Below are 27,610 nucleotides of genomic sequence, written 5' to 3'. Positions count from 1 at the left end.
TTAAATGAAGGAAATGGACACTGTGACGGGAGGAGCCAACGACAGACACAGTGAGTGTGGCATCAGGCCTCGGAGAGGCTTTTATTAAACAAAAAATCAATAAAATAAAGTGTCCAGGGGGAAGAAGTGTCCAAACGAAACAGGGAATCTGGTGTCCTCATTGTGCTGCGGGGCTCGTGAAGGAGGGCAGTGTTCTGGAAGGGAAGGGTCCAGGCAAGGGGCGGAGTCTGGTGGCGGCAGCTCTTCCTCTTCCTTTGGCGGGACTTTGGACGGCCCGGCCTCCTGGTAAATTCCTCGGTAAAATAAGTATTTGGTCACCTACAAACAAGCAAGATTTCTGGCTCTCACAGACCTGTAACTTCTTTAAGAGGCTCCTCTGTCCTCCACTCGTTACCTGTATTAATGGCATCTGTTTGAACTCGTTATCAGTGTAAAAGACACCTGTCCACAACCTCAAACAGTCCAACTCCAAATTCCACCATGGCCAAGACCAAAGAGCTGTCAAAGGACACCAGAAACAAAATTGTAGACCTGCACCAGGCTGGGAAGACAGAATCTGCCATAGGTAAGCAGCTTGGTGTGAAGGAATCAACTGTGGGAGCAATTATTAGAAAATGGAAGACATGATCACAAGAACTGTGAGCAAAAATCCCAGAACCACATGGGGGGACCTAGTGAATGACCTGCAGAGAGCTGGGACCAAAGTAACAAAGGCTACCATTAGTAACACACTGCGCCGCCAGGGACTCAAATCCTGCAGTGCCAGATTTGTCCGCCTGCTTAAGCCAGTACATGTCCGGGCCCGTCTGAAGTTTGCTAGAGAGCATTTGGATGATCATATGGTCAGATGAAACCAAAATAGAACTTTTTGGTAAAAACTCAACTTGTCGTGTTTGGAGGAGAAAGAATGCTGAGTTGCATCCAAAGAACACCATACCTAAACGACCCACCTGCTAAACGACCCACACCATCCACGCCACCAGCTCCACCATCTCCGCAACCACCTCCCACCATCACCAATCCTTCCTCACAGATCATACTCGCCAGTCCCATGGCCCGCCCAACACCCTTCTCTGGTTCGGCAGAGGAATGCGATGGCTTTTTCATGCAATGCACATTAACCATCAACCTTCACCCCCACGTCTTTACCACAGATCAAGCGAAGATCGCTTTCATCGTAACAGCCCTCACAGGACCTGCGCTAAAATGGGCGGAGACCATCAAGCCGGTCCCACGACGCACACCTTCGCCAACTTCATTCACCACTTCAAGGAAGTGTTCAGCAGCACGCCGGGGGATTCTTCCGTGGGGGAGAAGCTATACCATCTTCGTCAGGGTAATCAGACCATCCATCAATATGCATTGCAATTCCGCACTCTCGCAGCAGCCAGTGGTTGGAACGAGCCATACCTCATCACCGCCTTTCGACAGCGGCTCGAACCCCGCTTACGTACCCACTTAAGCTCATACGACGACAGCTTTGGACTGGAGAAGTTCATTCAACTGGCCATTCGATGCTCAAATCGGTTACAATCATGTTCCCTGGATCCATCTTCAGCCATCGCAGCTCCACCACCTCGCCAACCAGAGACAACTGACCCTCCAGAACCAATGCAAACCGATTCCACTCGTTTAACCTTGCAAGAACGTCAAAGGAGAATCACCCAGCGATTATGCCTATACTGTGGAGATGACAAACATCGGATCCCGGAGTGTCCCCTACGTCCTCGTCGAGCCCTGGTGAGTTCTGTACTCCCCTCATTTCATGAATACAAACCTCTGTCCACCCATGCGTTGCTTACTGCCGGTTCTCATATGATTACAGTTACCGTCCTCCTCGACTCTGGCTCAGCGGGCAACTTCATCGCAGGGGACCTCCTCCAGCAGCTCCGACTCCCTACCTCGACCACGACGACCGCCTATGCGGTACAATCCATAACCGGAACACCCATCACAAGACGTTCCGTCCGCCGCAGTGCAGGGCCAATTCGGCTACAAATTGGGCAGCTTCATCAAGAGGAGTTACATTTGTTGGTTCTGGAGGTTTCCACGGTGGACATCATCTTGGGTCGTCCTTGGCTGGTGCAGCATAATCCCCATCTCTCCTGGCGGACAGGAGAGGTCCTAAAGTGGGGTGAAAGAGGTTTTCCTCATTGCTTCCCCAATTTACCACAACCCTTACAACGAGCCCAAGAAGTGATACCGGTCCTCACCACCTCCATTGAAAGCCCTAAAGAAAAACTATCCATCGAAATCCCTACCTGTTATTCCCACTTTAGCGACGTCTTCTGTCCGAAGAGGGCTGCCCAGCTACCACCTCACCGGCCATGGGACTGCGCAATCGATCTCATTCCGGGTGAGCCTGTACCTAGAGGAAGGATCTATCCTTTGTCACCACCGGAGCAAAAGGCCATGGAGGAGTACATTGAGGAGGCTTTACAACAAGGTTACATCGTTCCATCTACCTCCCCTGCTGCTTCCAGCTTCTTTTTCGTCGCTAAGAAGGACGGCGGCCTACGACCCTGCATTGACTACCGAAAAATCAATGATATCACCATCAAGTACCGATATCCCCTTCCTCTTGTCCCAGCAGCTTTGGAACAACTCCGCGGCGCCACCATCTTCACCAAACTGGATCTCCGCAGCGCCTATAATCTCATCCGAATACGAGAGGGAGTTGAGTGGAAGACAGCCTTCGTCACGCCTACCGGCCACTACGAATACGGGGTTATGCCCTATGGGCTTGTCAACGCTCCCTCCGTATTCAAAGGATTCATCCACGAAGTGCTCCGGGAGTTTTTACACAGATTTGTGATCGTATATATAATGACATCCTCATCTACTCCCGGAGCCTGGCCGAACATCGCCATCACGTTGCGGAGGTCCTCCAACAGCTCCGAAAGTACCAACATTACCTCAAGGCAGAAAAATGTTTATTCCACCAACCCTCCGTTCACTTCCTAGTATACATCATCGATCAGCGTGGCGTCCGCATGGACAAGGGGAAGGTGGAAGCAGTCACCTCCTGGCCCACACCCTCCACAGTTAAAGAATTACAAAGATTTCTCAGATTTTCAAACTTCTACCGAAGGTTCATTGCCATCTACAGCACCGTCACCAGTCCTCTAACAGATTTGCTCAAAGGTCAACCAAAGACGCTTTCCTGGAACCTGAGAGCCCAAGAAGCCTTCAACAAACTCAAACATGCCTTCACCAATGCACCTCTCCTCACTCACCCCGATCCGGAACTACCCTTTGTGGTAGAAGTCGATGCCTCCACCACGGGAGTAGGCGCCGTCCTGTCCCAGCAGCAGGGGAAGCCTCCCAAACTCCATCCATGTGCCTATTTCTCCCGCAAACTCAGCCCGGCGGAAAGGAATTACAACATCGGCAACCGAGAACTTCTGGCCATTAAACTCGCCTTAGAAGAGTGGAGGCACTGGTTGGAGGGGTCCAAACATCCATTCATCGTCCTAACCGATCACAAGAACCTACAATACCTCCGTGACGCAAAACGACTCAACCCCCGACAAGCCAGATGGGCCCTATTCTTTACCAGATTCCACTTCCAGATCACCTCCCGACCCGGCACCAGGAACACCAAGGCAGACGCCCTCTCTCGCATACACACCCCAGAAGATAACAATGAGGAACCTGAGACCATTCTACCCGCCAAACTCATCGCCAATCCCATTCAATGGACCTCTCCACCAGTCGCATCTAATAACCCTCCTGCCAATCCGCCGGGCTGCCCACAACACCTTCAGTATGTTCCTCGCCTTCAACGTAACCAGCTCATCAAAACCACTCATACTTCCCTTGGTACAGGCCACCCAGGGGCCAACGCTACTCTCTCGCTGCTACGTAATCGCTTCTAGTGGCCCAACATGGCCAGGGACGTGAGAAGGTTTGTGCAAGGCTGCCCGGACTGTGCCATCTCCAAGAGCCCCTGTCATCTCCCTACCGGTAAACTCCATCCACTACCCGTACCTCAACGCCCTTGGTCACACCTAGGAGTTGATTTCATAACTGACCTCTCCGAGTCAGATGGGAAGACCTGTGTCCTTGTCATAGTGGATCGATTCTCCAAGTTCTGCCGACTACTCCCCCTAAATGGTCTCCCCACGGCACTCCACACAGCCGAATTGCTCTTCAACTACGTCTTCCGCTATTGTGGTCTCCCGGAGGACATAGTGTCAGACCGTGGACCCCAATTCATTTCAAGAGTCTGGAAAGCATTCTTCTCTCTCCTAGGTGTGACCGTCAGCCTTTCCTCAGGATATCATCCACAGTCTAACGGGCAGACCGAGCGAAAGATCCAGGAAGTGGGGCGATTCCTGAGAACCTTCTGCCACGGGCACCAGAACTCTTGGAACCAGTTCCTAGGCTGGGCCGAGTACGCCCAAAACTCGTTACGCCAACACTCGACTGGACTCACTCCCTTCCAGTGCGTACTCTGTTTCCAGCCTCCCCTATTCCCTTGGTCAGGAGAACCATCTGACATCCCCGCCGTCGACCACTGGTTCCGGGAGAGCAAGAGAGTCTGGGACGCCGCACACCATCAGCTCCAGCAGGCAGTGTGCAGGCAGCGGATGACAGCCGACATCAGAAGAGACAATCCTGATTACCAACCCGGTCAAAAAGTATGGTTATCCACCAGAGACATCAGACTGCGCCTGCCTTGCCGCAAATTAAGTCCCAGATTCGTTGGCCCCTTCACTATCCTGGAACACATAAACCCAGTCAACTATAAACTTCAGATACCTCCACAATACCGCATTCACCCGACCTTCCACGTATCCTTACTCAAACCCTTCTCTCCTCCCATCTCCACAGGGCCTGACCAGAATGAGGAACCCCCTCTCCCGCTCATAATGGACGAAGGAGCAGTCTACCGAGTCAAAGAGATTCTGGAATCCCGGCGTCGTGGTGGTAAACTCTAATATCTCGTGGACTGGGAAGGTTACGGCCCGGAGGAACGATCTTGGGTACCCAGAGACGATATCCTGGATCCAACATTCCTTCAAGAATTCCATTTAACTCATCCCGATCGTCCAGCACCCCGAGGCAGGGGTAGACCACCGCGACGCAGAGGTGGAGAGGGGGGTACTGTCACGGATCAGTCAGGCTCTTCACTCCACCAATCACAGCGTTCCAGGTCACCCGAGTACTAATCACCCGCACCTGCACCAAATCACCTCAGCATTCAACATGGCTACTTAAGCCAGCACCACTCACACTACACCGAACGATCTCGTTAGTTTCTACGTGGACTCCGACCTCAAGAGAAGCAAAGATATCCTTACCTTCCAAAGACTTACCTTACTATTATTCATCCCTGTTGTTCTCCATTTGCCTCTGTTGTCTTCCCTTTCCAGATCCTTCGTCGACGGTGTGTACGTGTGAGTCTGTGTGGTTCCCCTCGTCTCGTTCTCCAAACCCTACTAAAGAAAGATACCAGTCATTCACGGACTACCACCTCATCATTTGAATACTCACCTCACTTGAACTCACTTAAATAAACTCACCTTTGTATTCACTCATCTCTGTGTCCGGCTCTGACCATAACAGGAGTGACTTCGTAAGAAGCATTTCAAGGTCCTGGAGTGGCCTAGCCAGTCTCCAGATCTCAACCCCATCGAAAATCTTTGGAGTCCGTGTTGCCCAGCGACAGCCCCAAAACATTACTGCTCTAGAGGAGATCTGCATGGAGGAATGGGCCAAAATACCAGCAACAGTGTGTGAAAACCTTGTGAAGACTAACAGAAAACGTTTGACCTCTGTCATTGCCAACAAAGGGTATATAACAAAGTATTGAGAGAAAATTTTGTTATTGACCAAATACTTATTTTCCACCATAATTTGCAAATAAATTCCTTAAAAATCCTACAATGTGATTTTCTGGATTTTTTTTTTTCTCATTTTGTCTCTCATAGTTGAGGTATACCTATGATGAAAATTACAGGCCTCTCTCATCTTTTTAAGTGGGAGAACTTGCACAATTGGTGGCTGACTAAATACTTTTTTGCCCCACTGTATATGTATGTGTGTGTGTATATGTACAGTGAGGAAAATAAGTATTTGAACACCTGTCTATCAGCTAGAATTCTGACCCTCAAAGACCTGTTAGTCTGCCTTTAAAATGTCCACCTCCACTCCATTTATTATCCTAAATTAGATGCACCTGTTTGAGGTCGTTAGCTGCATAAAGACACCTGTCCACCCCATACAATCAGTAAGGATCCAACTACTAACATGGCCAAGACCAAAGAGCTGTCCAAAGACACTAGAGACAAAATTGTACACCTCCACAAGGCTGGAAAGGGCTACGGGGAAATTGCCAAGCAGCTTGGTGAAAAAAGGTCCACTGTTGGAGCAATCATTAGAAAATGGAAGAAGCTAAACATGACTGTCAATCTCCCTCGGACTGGGGCTCCATGCAAGATCTCACCTTGTGGGGTCTCAATGATCCTAAGAAAGGTGAGAAATCAGCCCAGAACTACACGGGAGGAGCTGGTCAATGACCTGAAAAGAGTTGGGACCACCGTTTCCAAGATTACTTTTGGTAATACACTAAGACGTCATGGTTTGAAATCATGCATGGCACGGAAGGTTCCCCTGCTTAAACCAGCACATGTCCAGGCCCAACTTAAGTTTGCCAATGACCATTTGGATGATCCAGAGGAGTCATGGGAGAAAGTCATGTGGTCAGATGAGACCAAAATAGAACTTTTGGTCATAATTCCACTAAACGTGTTTGGAGGAAGAAGAATGATGAGTACCATCCAAGAACACCATCCCTACTGTGAAGCATGGGGTGGTAGCATCATGCTTTGGGGTGTTTTTCTGCACATGGGACAGGCGACTGCACTGTATTAAGGAGAGGATGACCGGGGCCATGTATTGTGAGATTTTGGGAACAACCTCCTTCCCTCAGTTAGAGCATTGAAGATGGGTCGAGGCTGGGTCTTCCAACATGACAATGACCGAAGCACAGTCAGGATAACCAAGGAGTGGCTCTGTAAGAAGCATATCAAGGTTCTGGCGTGGCCTAGCCAGTCTCAGACCTAAACCCAATAGAGAATCTTTGGAGGAGCTCAAACTCCGTGTTTCTCAGCGACAGGCCAGAAACCTGACTGATCTAGAGAAGATCTGTGTGGAGGTGGGCCAAAATCCCTCCTGCAGTGTGTGCAAACCTGGTGAAAAACTACAGGAAAGCGTTTGACCTCTGTAATTGCAAACAAAGGCTACTGTACCAAATATTAACATTGATTTTCTCAGGTGTTCAAATACTTATTTGCAGCTGTATCATACAAATAAATAGTTAAAAATCATACATTGTGATTTCTGGATTTTTTTTTTAGATTATGTCTCTCACAGTGGACATGCACCTCGATGACAATTTCAGACCCCTCCATGATTTCTAAGTGGGAGATCTTGCAAAATAGCAGGGTGTTCAAATACTTATTTTCCTCACTGTATGTATATATATATATATATATATATATATATATATATATATATATATATATATATATATATATATACACACACACACACACACACACACACACACACACACACACACACACACACACACACACACACACACACAGTGGGTACGGAAAGTATTCAGACCCTCTTAAATTTTTCACTCTGTTATATTGCAGCCATTTGCTAAAATCATTTAAGTTCATTTTTTCCTCATTAATGTACACACAGCACCCCATATTGACAGAAAAACACAGAATTGTTGACATTTTTGCAGATTTATTAAAGAAAACTGAAATATCACATGGTCCTAAGTATTCAGACCCTTTGCTGTGACACTCATATATTTAACTCAGGTGCTGTCCATTTCTTCTGATCATCCTTGAGATAGTTCTACACCTTCATTTGAGTCCAGCTGTGTTTGATTATACTGATTGGACTTGATTAGGAAAGCCACACACCTGTCTATATAAGACCTTACAGCTCACAGTACATGTCAGAGCAAATGAGAATCATGAGGTCAAAGGAACTGCCTGAAGAGCTCAGAGACAGAATTGTGGCAAGGCACAGATCTGGCCAAGGTTACAAAAAAATTTCTGCTGCACTTAAGATTCCTAAGAGCACAGTGGCCTCCATAATCCTTAAATGGAAGACGTTTGGGACGACCAGAACCCTTCCTAGAGCTGGCCGTCCGGCCAAACTGAGCTATCGGGGGAGGAGAGCCTTGGTGAGAGAGGTAAAGAAGAACCCGAAGATCACTGTGGCTGAGCTCCAGAAATGCAGTTGGGAGATGGGAGAAAGTTGTAGAAAGTCAACCATCACTGCAGCCCTCCACCAGTCGGGGCTTTATGGTAGAGTGGCCCGACGGAAGCCTCTCCTCAGTGCAAGACACATGAAAGCCCGCATGGAGTTTGCTAAAAAACACCTGAATAAGATTCTCTGGTCTGATGAGACCAAGATAGAACTTTTTGGCCTTAATTCTAAGCAGTATGTGTGGAGAAAACCAGGCACTGCATCACCTGTCCAATACAGTCCCAACAGTGAAGCATGGTGGTGGCAGCATCATGCTGTGGGGGTGTTTTTCAGCTGCAGGGACAGGACAACTGGTTGCAATCGAGGGAAAGATGAATGCGGCCAAGTACAGGGATATCCTGGACGAAAACCTTCTCCAGAGTGCTCAGGACCTCAGACTGGGCCGAAGGTTTACCTTCCAACAAGACAATGACCCTAAGCACACAGCTAAAATAACGAAGGAGTGGCTTCACAACAACTCCGTGACTGTTCTTGAATGGCCCAGCCAGAGCCCTGACTTAAACCCAATTGAGCATCTCTGGAGAGACCTAAAAATGGCTGTCCACCAACGTTTACCATCCAACCTGACAGAACTGGAGAGGATCTGCAAGGAGGAATGGCAGAGGATCCCCAAATCCAGGTGTGAAAAACTTGTTGCATGTTTCCCAAAAAGACTCATGGCTGTATTAGATCAAAAGGGTGCTTCTACTAAATACTGAGCAAAGGGTCTGAATACTTAGGACCATGTGATGTTTCAGTTTTTCTTTTTTAATAAATGTGCAAAAATGTCAACAGTTCTGTGTTTTTCTGTCAATATGGGGTGCTGTGTGTACATTGAGGAAAAAAACAGAACTTAAATGATTTTAGCAAATGGCTGCAATATAACAAAGAGTGAAAAATTTAAGGGGGTCTGAATACTTTCCGTACCCACTGTATATATATATATGTATGTATGTGTGTGTGTGTGTGTGTGTGTATATAATCTCAGTGGCGTTCCGTCCATATAAGCTGCGAATGCGCCGCATACCCAGGCCGTCTGAGAGAATGAGTTCACGGGCTAATGAATATAAACATGATTATAAGTTGATCCCTTGTCATTTGAGATGTGACTTAAAGCTTAATAAAGTGTTGGGAATAAGTATGTAAAATTATTTATTTGAAAACAATGGTCATTTTTTGTAAATCTACGTCAGTGACAGAAGCTTCCGGGTAAGCGGATTCTCCGCAGCTTTGGCGCCTCTGCTCTGTGGCTGTGACTCGTCAGGATTGTTGCGCGTTCTTAGTGTTTAGCTGGTAGACGGCTGTTTTCATGCACGAGGTAAGCTGTCCGCGAAGCGCTCGCCCAAGCGGAAAAATGTGCTTTTGCTGCCAGATCTCGATTGCCGAAAATTACATTGTGTTTGATGCAAAACTAACCCGACGAAATCATATGAAAAAAACAAAAAAAAAAAACATAATGACTGTATATTTTCATGCTTTCTCAAGCAAAGCAAAATTTTGAAAGTCCACTAAAAACATATCATAGACAATGTTGATGGCGTTATTGTCAACATGCCTAAGTAGTAAATAAATAAAAAGTTTATAAAAATGTATATAAAATTTGAAATGTAAACAAACATCAGGAAAAAATAGGAAACAATACCTTTGTTTTCCGTATACTTGTGTCGCTTACAGTTAAAGTCCTTCTGTGATTTTATTGTTGTTTGCAACGTTACTTGGCAATATTTTAAAGATATTATTATTATTATTTTATTATTTAGTTTATTTTATTTTTTATATTTTTGTATTTTGCATGGTCTATTACTGTCATCCGGGTGGGAGTTTTAACTCCTATTCACTGGGAATAAAAAATAAATGGGGAAAAAAACTAAACAAAACAAAAAACATTCATTCAGTTGATGCAGAGACTTAATAGACCGGGGGAATCCCCCATCTCCCCATGCTCTGAATATTACGTATCATAACGTAACTACGTGTAAACGTTATTTGGCGGTTTTTACTTGGAAAATCAGCTGTTTTCTAGCATTCGAATAACTATGGATATACCTGAAACAATAGAAGAAGGATTGGAGATGAATGTAATTTACAAATAGACTAAGATAGGAATGTGCATACTTTTAAATCGACACCTGCTACGGTGTTTTCCTCTTTGAGTGTGTCCTAAAAGCGATGAGGAGAGGAGGGAGGGGAGGGGAAGTCTTAATCTTAGCACTCAGCATACCCTGTTAAAAAAAGTCACCGCTCGCCACTGAGAGATAGATATATATATTTTTATATTTATATATTTATATTTATATTTATATTTATATTTATATTTATATATATATATATATATATATATATATATATATATATATATATATATATATATATATATATATATATATATATATATATATATATAAATGAATATAGAAATATTGATTGATTTGAAATTATTTAAATAACTGAAATGATCCTTTATGAAACTACAATTGCTAGTAGGTGGTGGCAAATCACTAATTTTATCACTGAATTGTTCATTAAGTTGATTCGTTTCAGGAATGAAGCAAGTGTCTCATGAATTTGTAGTTGACTCACTAGATTCGTTTAAAAATGCACGTTCATTCATAACGTTTCAATGGAGATGCGCAGAAGCTCAGCTGTGACTGTTTCAGACTTTTTTCGTTGACGGAATAGAGCAAAATCAGGCAATACTGTTAGTCATTTCTGAATCAATATCACATTTGCAAACTCCCTTAATAATCTTTAAAAGCTGTCTCTCATCGCGATCTCACAAAGTTCCATTAAAATCAATTAAGCTCTCTACACTGCATAATTAATCTATTATTTACATAGTGTGTGTCTGTTTTTGTTTTTTGACGGAAACGGCAGTAGAGCTTTTATTTGGAAGGAAAACTCCAGCTTCAGTGAAAACAGGCTTTCAGAAAAGTCTCGCTACAAATCTAGTGAAACACTAATCATCTGCTTCGAAAATAAAGCATAACTGGTAGCTGTTGCGGTCCCAAACGCTCTAAATTCACAGCACGCGCATAAACGAGTTCATGAATTCATTCACTGTGAACGGAGCTGTTCTGAGGCACGGAAAATGCATTAACAATGTGTGCGCTTCACTTTAAAACAAGCAGGAAAAACAGACTTGAAGGGATTAAGCCATATTGTGCTTTCGGTTTTAGTTCGTTTGAAAGATACTGTGCCAAAGCATAATTGTACAAAACAAATATATTTTAAAAACTACACTTTTTGCCAGGAAGACCATTTCATATCATGATGTGAACACGATAATATCGAGACAGTTTTGCTGTTGCAGTATTGATAATATCATTACATCCCTAATAAACAGTGATAAATGATTTGAGACAAATCAGATAAATGATTTGAGACATGAATCGTTACATATCAGAAATCACTGATCACAGATTAGGCATTAGAAAGAACACTGCTAATTAAATCTTGTGGCATTACGTCCATATCTTGCAGTAAAAATCTGTTTGCAAAGTCTGCACCAAAACTTTGTCCAATTTTCCAAAGAATCCAGATTGAAATGTACTCAACAAACAAATAATGCTCTGAGACATCCACATTTGCACTTTCCTAGCATTCCTTTATAAGGTATTGTTATTTTTAGTCCAGTGATCCTGTATTGCTCTTCTCTCCTTTTCTTCTCAGTAAAGCCCAGCTCTCACTGTGCGATTTTGGCCACGATTTGGTCGTCTAAGACACATTTTGAAAATTATAAAAGATTTCTATAATCCTAGGCTAAAATCTGTAGTCTTTGATCGCTGGTTTGACATGTTCACCAACAGCGATTAAGTCGTGACGTATTGTCAAGTATGGTGACCCATACTCGAAATGGTGCTCTGCATTTAACCTATCCAAGTGCACACACACAGCAGTGAGTAGTGAACGAGTGCACACACACACACACACAGTGAACACACACCCGGAGCAGTGGGCAGCCTTGCTCCAGCGCCCGGGGAGCAATTAGGGGTTCGGTGCCTTGCTCAAGGGCACCTAAGTCATGGTATCGAAGGTGGAGAGAGTGCTGTTCATTCACAATCCCCACCTTCAATTCCTGCCCCTTCAATTCCTGCCGGCGCGAGAATCGAACCAGCAACCTTCAGGTTACAAGCCCGACTCCCTAACCATTAAGCCACGACTCCCTAACCATTAAGCCACGACTACCCCCCTATTAATGGCTGTTGTGATCAAATTTTACCTTTGACGAAATTCTGGCAGTGTCAGAAGTTTTGGCGCACAGTCCTGCAGTGTGACTTCTCCTTCACTAAACGTCAAACGGTCTTCGTTTTTCAAGACAAGCCATGATCAGAATTAATGCTAGAGATTTCTTCTAAACGCCATAAACTCTAGCGCTCCTGTCCTCTGCTCATGGAATTCATATGTTATTTTGCCTCTGCTATGATAAATACTGGTTGCACTGCTGTTTTTATGTGGGTGTAGTGCTGCTCCCACTATTCTTCTGAAATACTTGGCTATTGCTGCCATTCATATACTTAATTATTTTGAATATATTTGAATATTCATATACTTAACATTTCAGCCCCATGTGCAATGCAGCTCGCGGTCACTGAACATGTATGGGTTGATAATGTAAAAATCAGGTAGTGAGCCCGGCTTAACACTCCAGTGGGCTGGGCAATAGACGTGATGATATAGAGTAGGTGTTGATGTGATTCTGCAGAGGCGAGCTTTTGTTGCACTGTGATTTCATATAATGACAAAATCTGAAACAAGTCATTGGTTGGTTTCAATAAAAGCTGTTTTTGGACAAACAAGGAAGTTTTGAGTTTTGAAACTTATAGGATGTTTTTATAGTACAATGACTCTTACATGTCAAAAGATCAAGGAAAATTTGATTTATCAGTTCATGACCCCTTTAGAGTTCACTCCAGCCAATGAGCCCGCTCAAGAGTCAGCTCCATCCCTTGAGCACCAACCAATAAACCCACTCCAGAGCCCGTTCCAGTCCACGAACGCAGTTCAGTGTTGGCTCCAGCCCCTGAGCACAGTCTAGAATCTGCTACAGAGTCCAGACCAGTATGCCTTGAACACCCTGAGGGAATACTTGACCCAGAGGTTTCAGCCTCCTCAAACCCAATGCTCTCAGTGATGCCAAGTCAAATGGTCTCAGTGCTGGCCTGTTCTCTGCCTGATCTGTTGTGACAGAGGAGGTTGTTCCTGAAACTTTTAGCTGTTCTGTGCTGGCCAAGGAGGCCTTTCCAGAGTTAGTTACTTGTCCTGAGTCAGCCAAATATGCCATTGAATGAATGAATGAATGAAGATACGGTTTCCTATTTTGGCCTGGAAGGCTGTTTCTTTAAAGAGATGGGTCTTTAATCTAGATTTAAACTGACAGAGTGTGTCTGCTTCCCAAACAGTGTTAGGCAGATTGTTCCAGAGTTTGGGTGCTAAATAGGAAAACGATCTCCCGCCTGCAGTTGATTTTGATATTCTAGGTATTATCAAATGGCCAGAGTTTTGAGATCGCAGCGGACATGAAGGACTATAGTGGGATAAGAGCTCACTCAAATACTGAGGTACCAAACCATTCAGGGCCTTATATGCAATTAGAAAGATCTCAAAATGTATACAATGTTTAATAGGGAGCCAGTGCAGTGTTGACAGAACCGGCTAATGTGGTCATACTTCCTGGCTCTAGTAAGAACTCTAGCTGCTGCATTTTGAACCAGCTGGAGTTAAACGCACAGAGCAACCACCCAATAAAGCATTACAATAATCTAGCCTCGAGGTCATGAACGCATGAGTTGTTTCTGCATTTCACATTGAGAGCATAGGTCGTAATTTAGATATATTTTTAAGATGGAAAAATGCAGTTTTACAAATCCTAGAAACATGTTTTTTCGAAGGAAAGATTGCTATCAAAAAGTACACCTAAGTTCCTAACTGATGACGAAGAATTTACAGAGCAGCCATCAAGTATTAGACAGGTTATTATATGCAAAAGTTTTTGGTCCAATAATTACCACCTCTGTTTTTTCTGAATTTAGCAGTAAGAAATTGCTAGTCATCCAGTTTTTGATATCAGCTATACATTCTGTTAGTTTTGGAAATTAGTATGTTTCATCGGGTCGCGAAGAAATATAGACCCGAGTATCATCAGCATAACAGTGAAAGCTAACACCATGTTTCCTAATGATATCTCCCTAGGGTAACATGTAAAGCGTGAAAAGTAAGGGGCCTAGTACTGAGCCTTGAGGTACTCCATACTGCACTTGTGATTGGTATGATACCTCTTCATTTACTGCCACGAATTGATGGCGGTCAGATAAGTACGATTTGAACCATGCCAGTGCACTTCCTCTAATGCCAACATAATTTTCTAGTCTATTTAAAAGAATGTTGTGGTCAATAGTGTCATACGCGACGCTAAGATCCAGTAGCACTAATAGAGAGATACAACCACGATCAGATGATAAGAGCAGGTCCTTTGTAACTCTAATGAGAGCAGTCTCAGTACTATGATATGGTCTAAAACCTGACTGGAAATCCTCACATATAGCATTTTCCTCTAAGAAGGAACATAGATGTGATGATACTACCTTTTCTAATATCTTTGACAGAAAAGGGAGATTCGAGATCGGTCTGTAATTAACTAGATCTTTGGGGTCAAGTTGTGGTTTTTTTAAGGCTTCGTAACAGCCAGTTTGAAGGTTTTTGGGACATATCCTAATGACAATGATGAGTTAATAATATTCAGAAGAGGATCTATTACTTCTGGAAACACCTCTTTTAGGAGCTTAGATGGAACAGGGTCTAACATACAGGTTGTTGGTTTAGATGATTTAACAAGTTTATAAAATTCTTCATTTCCAATAGAAGAGAATGAGTGGAATTGTTCCTCAGGGGATCTATAGCGTACTATCTGACTATCTTCATTGACTGTGCTGATTTAAATCTAGCGGGTCTGTTGTGTCTCGTGGTGCAAGTTCAATGACGCAGGCAGTGACTATTTTCTCCGGCCAATCAGTGATCAGCAGAGTTTACACGTCACGTTTTGGTAATCGTACGGTTCGCTTGGAACCTCAACCGAGGTGGTACTGAAAAAAGTACCAGGTAATGTACCCAGTGGAAAACCTCCCAAAAGTGAACCGTACCGAACAGTGCCATAAGGTGCTAGAAAAGAGAGAGTCCATAGTTTCTGTTACATCAAGTTGTTCTGAGCTATTGGATATGCTGAGGAACTGAGATAAGTCAGGAAGATTATTTATAAAGCAGTCTATTGTGGTCGAGGTGATGGTTCTGCCATATTTGTAACAAGGAGTTGCTTTACAGCTTTAGCTATATGGAATATACACTAAACTAGATAATGATCTGAGATATCATCGCTCTGCTGCAAAATTTCAACGCCACTGACATCATTTCCATGCAACAGTATTAAATCTAGAGTATGATTTTGACAATGAGTAGGTCCTGACACGTGTTGTTTAACACCAATAGAGTTTAGAATGTCTATAAATGCTGATCCCAACTAATCATTATCAACGTGGATATTAAAATCACCAACAATTAGGACTTTATCTGCAGGGGTCTTTATCTGTGTTTATTTGTGTTCCCGAGTTCTCTGCCTGTCCTGTTATGAATAAGGAGGTTGTTCCTGAAACTTTTACCTGTTCTGTGTTAGCCATAAAGGCTGATCTAGAAATAGTTAGCTGTCCTGTATCAGTCAAAGAAGCCAATAATAGCTCCATCATCTCTGTTGTGGAGGCTGGTTCTAGTTCCTCCGTCTCAGCTTTGAAGGTTGCCTTAGAAGTCTCTGTGTGACATTAGGTCAACAGCAATTTAGCCGGCACTCCTGACATTAGTAAGTCAGCCAGTTCTCCAGACATTCTCAGTTTTGGCAGCTCTCCAGACACTCTCAGTTCTGTTGGTCCTCCAGATGCTTTCAGTTCTGTTGGTCCTCCAGATACAACCATCTCAGGCAAACCGGATGCCTGCCAGACAGCCAGTACTCAAGATGTTCCCTGTTCTGCTGACATTCCAGATGGCACTCTAGATAATCTCGGCACTCCACAAGTTATTCTATTGGCCATCTAATCTGTGGGATCTACCCTGGCTACCTGAATTGAGCTGTCACGTGCACTCTGCAATAGTGTTGTCAAAAGACCTGGTACTTTAGTAAGTCTGTACTTAAAAATTGAAAACGTCACGGTACCAGGTTTTTTTAAGTACCGGTGGTACGGGTACGCGTACGGCCCTATGATTTCCACGATGCAGAAAACGTGGACGGAATCTCTGAATCCAGTTATAAAAACGGAATTTACAGTTTAGCACGGAATGTCACGGAATTTGTCAAAGTTTGGATGAATTAATCAAAAGTAGGTAATTACACTTAAACCAAATCGCGACATGGACTAGTATCTGTAAATATTAAGTCGCAAAAGTCGATTCAGATATGAATCCCGCATGTTCTGCGAGTTTCTGTGTGAATGAATGGCAGAGACGCGCGTTTTTTTTATATATATTTTTTTTTACTACACACACTGAAGCGTGCGTGACGCTCGCGGTGATTTCAGCATCTGCCGTCTCAACGAGGACATAAATACATAAACAACATCTACAGAACTGCTCTGAGAGTCACTTCACGAGCATTTTACCGTTTCATTTGAACAAAACCAGCAATATATATCATATAGGTACACACAGAAATGTAAAGGTATTCACGGCGACCTGTCAAAATAAAAGTTTATCTTAAAGACATTGTGCCAGATATATATTACTATTATTTAGTAGAATGTATGTGATACTATTACTACTGTTGAAAAGAATATATATTTATTTTTAAAGAAATAATCACACAATATTTCTTCCATATTTTAATTTTAATAGTAAATCCCCTTTATTTACCAAAAAAATAAAGTGTTTAAATTTAATTAATTAAAAGACAAATTAAATTTGGGTGAAACTTTACAGTTTACTGTTTTTCATACTTTTATTACTTGCGGAAAAACTTGAAACCCAATTTAAATATGTATAAAGAATGGCATTGATTTTTGTACATTTTATTTTTGTTTGACTTTATTATTAAAAATAGTGTGTTTTTTAATTAGCATGTGGTACTGAAATTTGTACCGAGAACCGTGGATTTTCACTGATATCGGTACCGAATACTGAAATTTTGGTACCGTGACAACACTACTCTGCAAGATATATTCACTCTCTCACTCACCTCTGCACTCCCTCACATGATCACGCACCCCATACTACTGATGAATATCACCCAAACTCAATCAATGATCATAGTACAAAAGCACAGCAGTTTCAGTCATTCTTTGTCTGGATTTGATGTTTATGGACCTCTTCTTTTGTGTTTTACTTACCTGTTAACTACCTTGTTTCTTGGATTATTAGAGTTTATACGATTTGTGCTTACCAGTTTGTTTGATGAAAAGACTGTTCTCTCTCTCTCTCTCACACACACACACACACACACACACACACACACATTTTAAATTCTATTACATCTTTTTAGTAGTAATAGTAAGACAAATATTTGGCAGGAATTGGGTTACCATGGTAAAGGTTTTTTTAAGGCTAAATGGAACATAAATAGAAATATGTATACAAATAATTACACTGAAGCATGTGCAATGCCTTGTGTAATTAATTTGTTTGCATCAGAGCACAATACTGCACTTGGACTTTTGAGTGATACAAACAAATAGCTGAATTAGGTTTGTGCCCCAGCTCACACACATCTTTCTTATATAGTATGTGAAATAATAAGTTGCTTGTTTTGTATTGAATTAAGTACTGTCTGGGACACAGCTCGTGAATCATTTAGAACTAAATTAAACATTTCAACTTTATTGCAAGTTTAAGAAAGAAACCCTTCTTAAATCTGTTGGAATGTTCTCAAATAAAAACACCCCATGGTGATAAAAAATATATTCACAAGGTTGATTCATTTTATGTCACTGACAAAATATAATCCCATACAAAAACAATGATCCCAACATAATATACCAGTGTCAAAAATATATCACCCAGCCTTAAACTTGTTGTCAACTGCATAGATGTGATCTGTAGCATATCAGAGCGAATCAGACAATTTAAGATTCGATCAGAACATCAAAACATGAGGAGCTGGAATTCCACAAAGAGGCCAGAGACAACAGGATGTTCGTCATGAATCTGTCCACGATACCCTAGCACCAGCCTGTCTGAAGCAAGCCTTACCAAAAAGCCTCTTTCACAGAACAATTTACAACATGAACACAAAAGAATACATTGATAATCCCAACTCAAGAAGGAGATTGTTAAACTTGGTGCAAGTAACCAAGACTGATGGTCGAAGAGATGCACGTGCAAATTCTCGCTTCAAATGTTTCTTCCAATCAATTCTTTGTCAAATTTATCTCATTCTGGTTATAGAAATCATGTCCAAAATTATACTCTGCAAGAGTGGGAAAATTCGGACCATGAGACTAATAAAATAACATGTTGATTTATGGATTGGGAGGAGAAACAGAGCAACACCCCGAGCTAAGACAATATCTAATTGGTCAACACACCATTTTGGAATGTGTCCAAAAGCCCAGTTAAAAACTCAGGACACCATCAAACCATGCTTTTTTGCGTTTTGGCTTTTCTTGCCTTTTGCCACCACGTTTTGATGCTGCCTTTTTAGCGCTCTGAGAGCGTGCTCTGGCTTACATGCCAGCTGCTACTTAGCCACGATGAGAAGAAAAACCATCTACTCTCATTACATTTTTTTTATTCTTTAACCTTAGTTTCTTTTCTTTCCGTTGAGATTCGTGTTGTGAGTTAAGTTTTTGCCGCCACGCCTGGTCTACAAGTTCAACCCGAGTCTGTGAGCGCCTCAAAACTTCAACCAGCAACTGACTCCGAAACCATTCGTCAGCCAACGCCCAAGACTCTTCAACGACTACTGAACTTCCAGACAATCAGCAACCTCGGGAAACCCCCTTTTCTGCAAAGACGACAACAAAAGGGAATCCCTTAACACAAAGGCAACGCAAGTACAAACTCCAGATTTTAGCTGAGCTGGTGCATTTAATATAAATTTTAGCCTCATTGAGAAACTCAATGCGAGGGTTAAATAAGTGATTGGTTGTTCAGGTTTATGCAATAGCACACATTGCTATAAACTTGGGATTTCACATTTTCATTCTCTTAAACTCATCCTTTCCTCACTTTCTCTTTCTGCAACTTGTGTGAATGTAAACTAATCTAACACATAAACACACATGTCTTAGATTTATCCAATAAAGTCTTATTTATATTGAAAAGAGAACTATCTTGTGTTTTGTGCTTACATGTTAATGTCTTAAACTAGCTATTAAATAGTGTTTTCACTATATTTTGGATTTTAATATCCATTGCAGAGTTAATGATGTACGGCTCGTTCAGTGAATCACTGGCCGACTCGGTGATTAGCCGTAAAACAGTGATTTATATCCAAATTCCCTATAAAGTGATTCCCTTTGAGCTAAATTGACCTGTTTCCCTTACAGATCATTTAAGTCAAGTCGTATGTCACCTCTCTGTGTTTTCAGAATAAAGCCAGAAGATGCTATGGATTTTGGCGTTTCGCTTCTCTTTTATGGCCTGTACTATGGTGTACTCGGTCGAGATTTTGCAGAGATGTGTGCTGATTTTATGGCATCTACAGTTGGGGTAAGAGCTTAAATCAATGGATAAACATTACATTTGCTTTTACCTACGTACTGTATACCTTTTTCCTATAACACGTGACCCTGGACCACAAAACCAGTCTTAAGTGTAAATTTTTCGAAACTGAGATTTTATACATCATCAAAATAAACTTTCCATTGATGTATGATTTGTTAGGATAGGACAATATTTGGCCGAGATGCAACTCAAAATATCTGGAATCTGAGGGTGCAAAAAAAAAAAAAATCAAAATATTGAGAAAATAATCTTTTAAAATTGTCCAAATAAAGTCCCTAGCAATGCATATTAAAAAGTAAAACAAGATGGCGCCGTACACGGCAGCCACGGTGCTTTGCTCTTCAGTTGTTTTGGTGTTTTTGTACATTTTTCCTGTTTTTTGTTTTTCAAACACGATCAGTTTCACCAGGGATGAACTGCTGAACATTTGGCAGAACACACCACAAAATCTCCTACCGGTTTCCGATTATTCGGACGTTTTGCTGAACGGAATTCAGTTTAGTTGGCGGAGCAGCGGCGCTGATCAGACGCTTCAGGGCGCGCAGATGGGGAAAGAGAGCCGGCGCGCTCGTGAAGCTCAGACAGCGCGGATTTTGAACGTCATTGCCTAGCATCCATCTGGCAAATCTCCACTCTCTACCCAATAAAACGGACAAACTACTTCTGCTCTCCCAGACAAATAAGGATTTCTCACACTCTGCTGCACTGTGTTTCACGGAAACTTGGCTGAATGACACCATTCCAGACAGCACGTTATGTCTGCCAGGCTTTCAGCTGCTTAGATTGGACCATGATGCAGAATCAACAGGGAAATCACATGGCAGTGGGACATGCATCTACATCAATGAGAGGTGGTGTATAGATGTAACAGTGTTAAAGAAGATGTGCTGTCCTGATCTAGAAGCGCTCTTCATTAACTGTAAGCCATTCTATTCGCCGTGAATGAATGAATGAATGGGGCATTTATATAGCGCTTTATTGTCAAGTCAAGTCACCTTTATTTATATAGCGCTTTTAACAATACAGATTGTGTCAAAGCACTTAACAGTATCAAATTAGAGGATAGAGTGTCAGTAATGTATAATAAGATTAAACACTCAATTTTCAGTTAAAGGCATTTCATTATTGAATTCAGAGATGTCATTGTCTAGCTCAGTTTAGTTTAAATATTATCTGTGCAATCAAATCGGCGATAATCGCTAGAAATTAAGTGTCCCCACTTAATTTTTAACTTTCAGTCGCTAGAAATTAAGTGTTGGGTGTATTTCAATATTGTGTATTGCAATACACCCAAAGCGCTTTACAATTATGTGGGGGGGGCTCTCCTCAACCACCACCAGTGTGCAGCATCCACTTAGATGATGCGACGGCAGCCACAGGACAACGGCGCCAGTGCGCTCACCACACACCAGCTACAGGTGGAGAGGAGAGAGTGTCATAGAGCCAATCAAGTGGATGGGGATTATTGGGAAGCCATGATTGACAAGGGCCAGTGGAGGGAATCTGGCCAGTGGTTACACCCCTACTCTTTACGATGAGTGTCACAGGATTTTTAATGACCACAGAGAGTCAGGACCTCGGTTTAACGTCTCATCCGAAAGACGGTGCTTTTTTACAGTATAGTGTCCCCGTCACTATACTGGGGCGTTAGGACCCACACAGACCACAGGGTGAGCACCCCCTGCTGGCCTCACTAACACCTGTTCCAGCAGCAACCTAGTTTTCTCCTAGGCTCAACCCTGCTTAGCTTCAGTGGGCAACCAGTCTTGGGCTGCAGGGTGATATGGTGGGAGCTTTGCTAGAGGACCTGAATGAGTTTTATTGTAGATTTGAAACCCCCCACACCCGTCCTGACCATCTCTACACAACCGCTAACACCTCCTGTAACCCCCCTCTCCCCCACTCCTGCACTTCAGGTCAGTGAAGAAGATGTGCGCCAGGTCTTCAGAAAGAACAAAAAAAGAAAGGCACCAGGCCCAGACGGTGTGACACCAGCCTGTCTGAAAACCTGTGCTGGCCAGCTGGCCCCCATCTTTTCAAAGATCTTCAATAGATCTCTGGAGTTGTGTGAAGTCCCTTCCCGCTTCAAACGCTCCACCATCATCCCCGTCCCAAAGAAACCCAAGATAACAGGACTTAACGACTACAGACCTGTGGCACTAACGTCTGTCATCATGAAGTCATTCGAAAAACTGGTTCTGGCTTATCTGAAGGACATCACTGGACCCTTACTGGACCCCCTGCAGCTTGCTTACCAAGCAAACAGGTCGGTGGATGATGCAGTCAACATGGGACTGCATTATATCCTGCAGCATCTGGACAAATCAGGGACTTATGTGGGGATCCTGTTTGTGGACTTCAGTTCGGCCTTCAACACAATCATTGAAACACTCCTCCAGACCAAATTAACCCAGCTCTCTGTCCCTAGCTCTATCTGTCAGTGGATCACCAGCTTTTTGACAGATAGGCAGCAGCTAGTGAGACAGGGGAAATTCGTGTCAAACAGCCGCTCCACCAACACTGGTGCCCCTCAGGGATGTTCTCCCCACTGCTCTTTTCCCTGTACACCAACGACTGCACCTATAAAGACCCCTCTGTCAAGCTCCTGAAGTTCGCAGTCACTTCACTTTGGATGTATACAGTTCTTGGAGAGTGGGCAGGGGAGCACCAATAATCCTTTCAGCAGTCCGAACCGTTCTCTGTAGTCTTCTGATGTCTGATTTTATAGCTGAACCAAACCAGACAGTTATTGATGTGCACAGAACAGACTCGATGATGGCTGAGTAGAACTGTTTCAGCAGCTCCTGTGGCAGGTTCAACTTCCTCAGCTGGCGAAGGAAGTACAACCTTTGTTGGGCCTTTTTTACAATGGAGTCGATGTGAGTGTCCCACTTCAGTTCCTGAGAGATGATGGATCCCAGGAACTTGAATGTCTCCACTGCAGCCACAGTGCTGTCTCTGATGGTGAGTGGGGAGAGTGCAGTGGGGGTTCCTCCTGAGGTCCATAATCATCTCCACTGTTTTGAGCGTGTTCAGCTCCAGGTTGACTGCACTAGACAGCCAGCTGCTCAACCTCCTGTCTGTAAGCAGACTCGTCGCCGTCCTGGATGAGACCGATGACTGTAGTGTTGTCTTAACAACCTGGTGATGTTTTGAACACGCTCAAAACAAGGTCCTGGGATCCATCATCTCTCAGGAACTGAAGTGGGACACTCACATCGATTCCATTGTAAAAGAAGGCCCAACAAAGGTTGTACTTCCTTCTCCAGCTGAGGAAGTTTAACTTGCCATAGGAGCTGCAAGTTTGTTCTGTGTACATCAATAACTGTCTGGTTTGGTTCAGCTATAAAATCAGACATCAGAAGACTACAGAGAACGGTTCGGACTGCTGAAAGGATTATTGGTGCTCCCCTGCCCACCCTCCAAGAACTGTATACATCCAGAGTGAGGGAAAGGGCTCAGAAAACAACTCTGGATCCCTCACATCTAAGTCATCCCCTTTTTGAACTTTTGCCACCTGGCCGGCGCTACAGAGCCCCAAAGACCAGGACAGCCAGCCACAAGAACAGTTTCTTCCCCCAGGCAATCTACCTTATGAACAGTTAAATGTTCCCCACGTTATGCAATAAAAATGTGCAATAACCTTATTTATTTGTTACCACCTCCATCCTAGCACATCCCTGCATCTCATTCTATTATATTCTATTCTATTCCATTCTATCATCTATAGCACAACTGTACATACAATTTATTTATTTTTCCATTTTTGTCTATTTATATTTACATTTGTGTTTTTTTTTTTTTTTTTTTTATTTTTTTTTTTTTTTTTTAATTATCTTATTTTTATTGTCTGTGTGTTGTCTCTGTGTACTGGAAGCTTATGTGACTAAAACAAATTCCTTGTATGCGCAAACATACTTGGCAATAAAGCTCTTTCTGATTCTGAAGTTTTTATATATTACGGTAGGAAATTTACAAAATATCTTCATGGCACATGATCTTTGCTTAAAAGGGTTAGTTCACCCAAAAATGAAAATTAGCCTGTTTTACTCGCCCTCAAAGCATCCTAGGTGTATATGACTTTCTTCTTTCAGACGAATCCAATCGGAGTTATATTAAAAATTGTCCTGGCCCCTCAAAACATTACAATGGGGTAAGCGGGTGTTTTTTTTTTGGCAACAGTTCAGAAGACGTGAAATAGAGTGCATAATAAAGTCCATAATAAAACGTGCCTCACTCGTTCTGGGGGGTGAATAAAGGCCTACTGTAGTGAATCCATTCATTTTTGTAAGATAAATATCCATATTTCAAATGTTATAAACACTTTTTTTTCTCACTTCCGCTGACTGTCATATGCTGAAGCCATCCATGCAGATGACGTAGGACATCGGCATTGTGTGATTAGTGACGAGCACGGAGAGCGAACAAAACAAAAAACGCCATGAATTAAAACACAAAACGAGGATTTGTAAAGAAATTTGTTAGTTCAGCGGAAGTGAGAAAGTGTTTATTACGTTTTAAATATGGATAAATATAGGCTAGGAACTTTTAGTTTGATATAGTTTTCTTGATTTGTAAAATTATATTTTACCATTTACACCCCCTTTTTTTTTTTTTCTTTTCTTTTCTTTACAGAGCTATACTCCTTTATGTACACGTATGTCTTGCTACTCTCCTTAGACTTTTCGGTACACTTTAGAATTGGGAACACTTATTCACTATTAACTATGACTTCCCTCAATAAATTCATAATTGGCTGCTTATTAATAGTTAGTAAGGTAGTTAAGTTTAGTTATTGAGTAGGATTAGGGATGTAGAATAAGGTCATGTAGAATAAGGCATTAATATGTGCTTAATTAGTACTAATAAATGGCTAATGTGGTAATATGCATGCTAATAAGCAACTAGTTAAGAGATCCTAAAATAAAGTGTTACAGACTTTTCATGCCTTCAGGTTTATTCTTGGCATCATATCCAGGTCAATAGGTCCGTGTAAGGCAATAAGTTATAATTGAAATGGCCTTCATAGCCCTATCAAAAGAAAAGAGATTCTCAGTCAGCTGAGACAACTCCAATGACAGATAGCATTTCTTCAAGAAATGCATTTATCGGACAGAGAACACGAAAAATGGAAAAAATACTGGGCGGACAAGGCTTTTTATTCATCTCACAAATCAGGAAAGAGGAGAGGAGTCTGTATTCTAGTTCATAGAGGTCTGAATTTCACATCTACTATAGTTCATAAAGACATTGAAAATACTGATCTGTATTTATTTTATAGAAATAATCAATATATTTTATTGCATCTGTTATAAATTGCTTTGTCAGGACAACCTGATGTACAGATCTGTTGTTTCAGTATTACAGTGCATCTGGAATGCCCACTAAGCACCTGTCAGACAGCATCTGTGCCGTCTGTGGTCAGCCAATTCTTGTGGATGTGAGTGAAGAAGGAATCATAGAGAACACATACAGACTGTCGTGCAATCATGTGTATCCTTTACTGTGTTTACATTTGTATTCATTTGTCATGTCTGCAAGCTCCAGGGTTTGTACAGAGTTTGGAAAATGCTTGATTTAACTTATGTTTTCAAGGTTTAAAATGTAATTGAATTTTTAATATTGTCCTTGAAAATGCTTGACATTGAAAGTAACAACAAAATGAAAGCAACAACAGGTGCACTGGAGATGGTGGACCTGCCAATTATGGTGTTGTGAGCACTGGTCCCATTAGAGGACGTCGGACCCTCATGCCACCTCATTGTCTTAGTTTCAGAAATATCTATAAAGTGTTGCCATGGCAAACAAATAATTTGCAGAACAGTTTTTTGAAACCAGAAAAGGTTATGCTTTATAATTAATAAGCTGTGGCTGAGTATCAAGCTTTTAAACCTCTGAACAACAGACCTTTTATGTAAAGTGTATGCCACTATTGTTGTATTCTTTTTCATCCATCTTCTCATTATCTAAGCATATATAAGACAATGAGTCACCAAATTTGAATTGATTGTATGTATTTTATTTATATGCTTATTGTTAAGGTTTTATTCATTTTCAAGTTTACATTGATATTAGTAAAATTACATGACAACATTTCTAACTTTTTTTGAAAACACAGACAATAGAGTTGTCATCATCTGCCACGTACACTAGATGCACACGTTTGTCTCCTTAACCTATTTTTTCTCAGATTCCATGAGTTTTGCATACGTGGCTGGTGCATTGTGGGTAAGAAGCAGACATGTCCATACTGCAAAGAAAAAGTTGACCTTAAAAGGATGTTCAGTAACCCGTATCCTTTTTGACCTTCAAAACACTCAAATCAGTTCAATTCAACTCTAGCATATACATGTGTAACTCATCTCACACATTATAAATGCTTTTTACAAGATTTGTATTCTTTATAGAGTCTGTGCATTTAAAAAACTCTAAGTCCTGTAATGCTTTAAGCAGAAAAAAAAAACATTGGCTAAATTTTAATTTTATTCTCCTGTTCAAGCTTATTGTGTATGTTATGTCATATTTTCTCAAGATGTATCAGAGGAGCCAGCAGTAGTAATGGTTTGGGATTCATAAGCTGGACCTGCCAGTAACAACTCCTTTTCCCCAAGTCATAGATTCAGCTGATTATGAAGTAGATTTAAAGGACAGATATATATATATAGATAGATAGTTAATTTTAACCAAAAAAGGGATAGTTCACCCAAAAATAAAATTTGTCATTTACTCACCCTCATTTTGGTCTAAACTACTAAGACCTTTGCTCATCTTTGGAACACAAATTAAAATAGGTTTCTGACCCTTGCAACTGAAACGTTTTATGGCCCAGAAAGGTAGTAAGGGCATTGTTAAAATAGTGTGTGTGTGTGTGTGTGTGTGTGTGTGTGTGACGTCAGTGGTTCAACCGTAATGTTATGAAGCTACGAGAGTACAGTTTGTGCGCAAAGAAAACAAAAATCTGCACTTTCGTGACATAAGTCACACTGCTTTAGAAGTCGGCTGCGTAGCTCGCAGGCTTGCGGGCTCAGCATAACTGCACATCGAGGGTGCATAGCGGCCTGCAAGTCCTCAAGACTGAAAGTGCACATGAAGTGTGTCATTTGGAGCAGGGCCAATTTCTTCTCTTCCAGTCTCTACTGCCATTCGTGAGAGTATCTAGACATATACATGTGGTGCTGCTGACACAGAAGCCGGCGTTCTGACGTAAGATGTCCATCTCTCTTAGTTCATCGTCTTTATATTCTAGTTCAAATAAGGCTGGGCAAAAATTTGCAAGTCATCCTCTGTCAAAGTATTCAGACATGTTTACAAAGACTTTTTGTACAGCGTCCATCTTTTGCTGTAAACACAGCGCATTGCATCCTGGTTCTCATCAGAACGCCGGCTCCTGCATCAGCAACACCACATGTGTGCATCGTAGTACATGAATGGCAGCAGAGAATGACACTGAAGAGAAGTCTTTTTTTTTTTTTTTTTTTCTCTTTGTGTGCAAAAACTATTCTTGTAGCTTCATAACGCTACGGTTGAACCACTGATGTCACATGGACTATTTTAACAATGCCCTTCCTACCTTTTTGGGCCATAAAACGTTTCAGTTGCGTTGCTGGCTATGCAGGGTCAGAAAGCTCTCGGA

General features: G+C 42.2%; 1 protein-coding gene across 3 annotated transcripts in view; it reads left to right on the top strand.

Annotated features, from left to right (window-relative positions):
• rnf121 (ring finger protein 121) overlaps positions 1 to 27,610 on the top strand; it is a 102,455-nt gene that overhangs the window by 70,432 nt on the left and 4,413 nt on the right. For all 3 annotated transcript variants that reach the window (XM_058757317.1, XM_058757318.1, XM_058757316.1), the window contains 3 exons: positions 19,842 to 19,962; positions 25,337 to 25,470; positions 26,168 to 26,269. In XM_058757317.1, coding sequence (XP_058613300.1) covers positions 19,842 to 19,962; positions 25,337 to 25,470; positions 26,168 to 26,269 — 357 coding nt within the window. The remainder of the gene's footprint in view (positions 1 to 19,841; positions 19,963 to 25,336; positions 25,471 to 26,167; positions 26,270 to 27,610) is intronic.

Source organism: Onychostoma macrolepis, chromosome 21, assembly GCF_012432095.1.
Source record: "Onychostoma macrolepis isolate SWU-2019 chromosome 21, ASM1243209v1, whole genome shotgun sequence".
In the NCBI taxonomy this organism is placed as follows: domain Eukaryota; kingdom Metazoa; phylum Chordata; class Actinopteri; order Cypriniformes; family Cyprinidae; genus Onychostoma; species Onychostoma macrolepis.
This window is presented reverse-complemented; position numbering and strand designations above follow the sequence as displayed.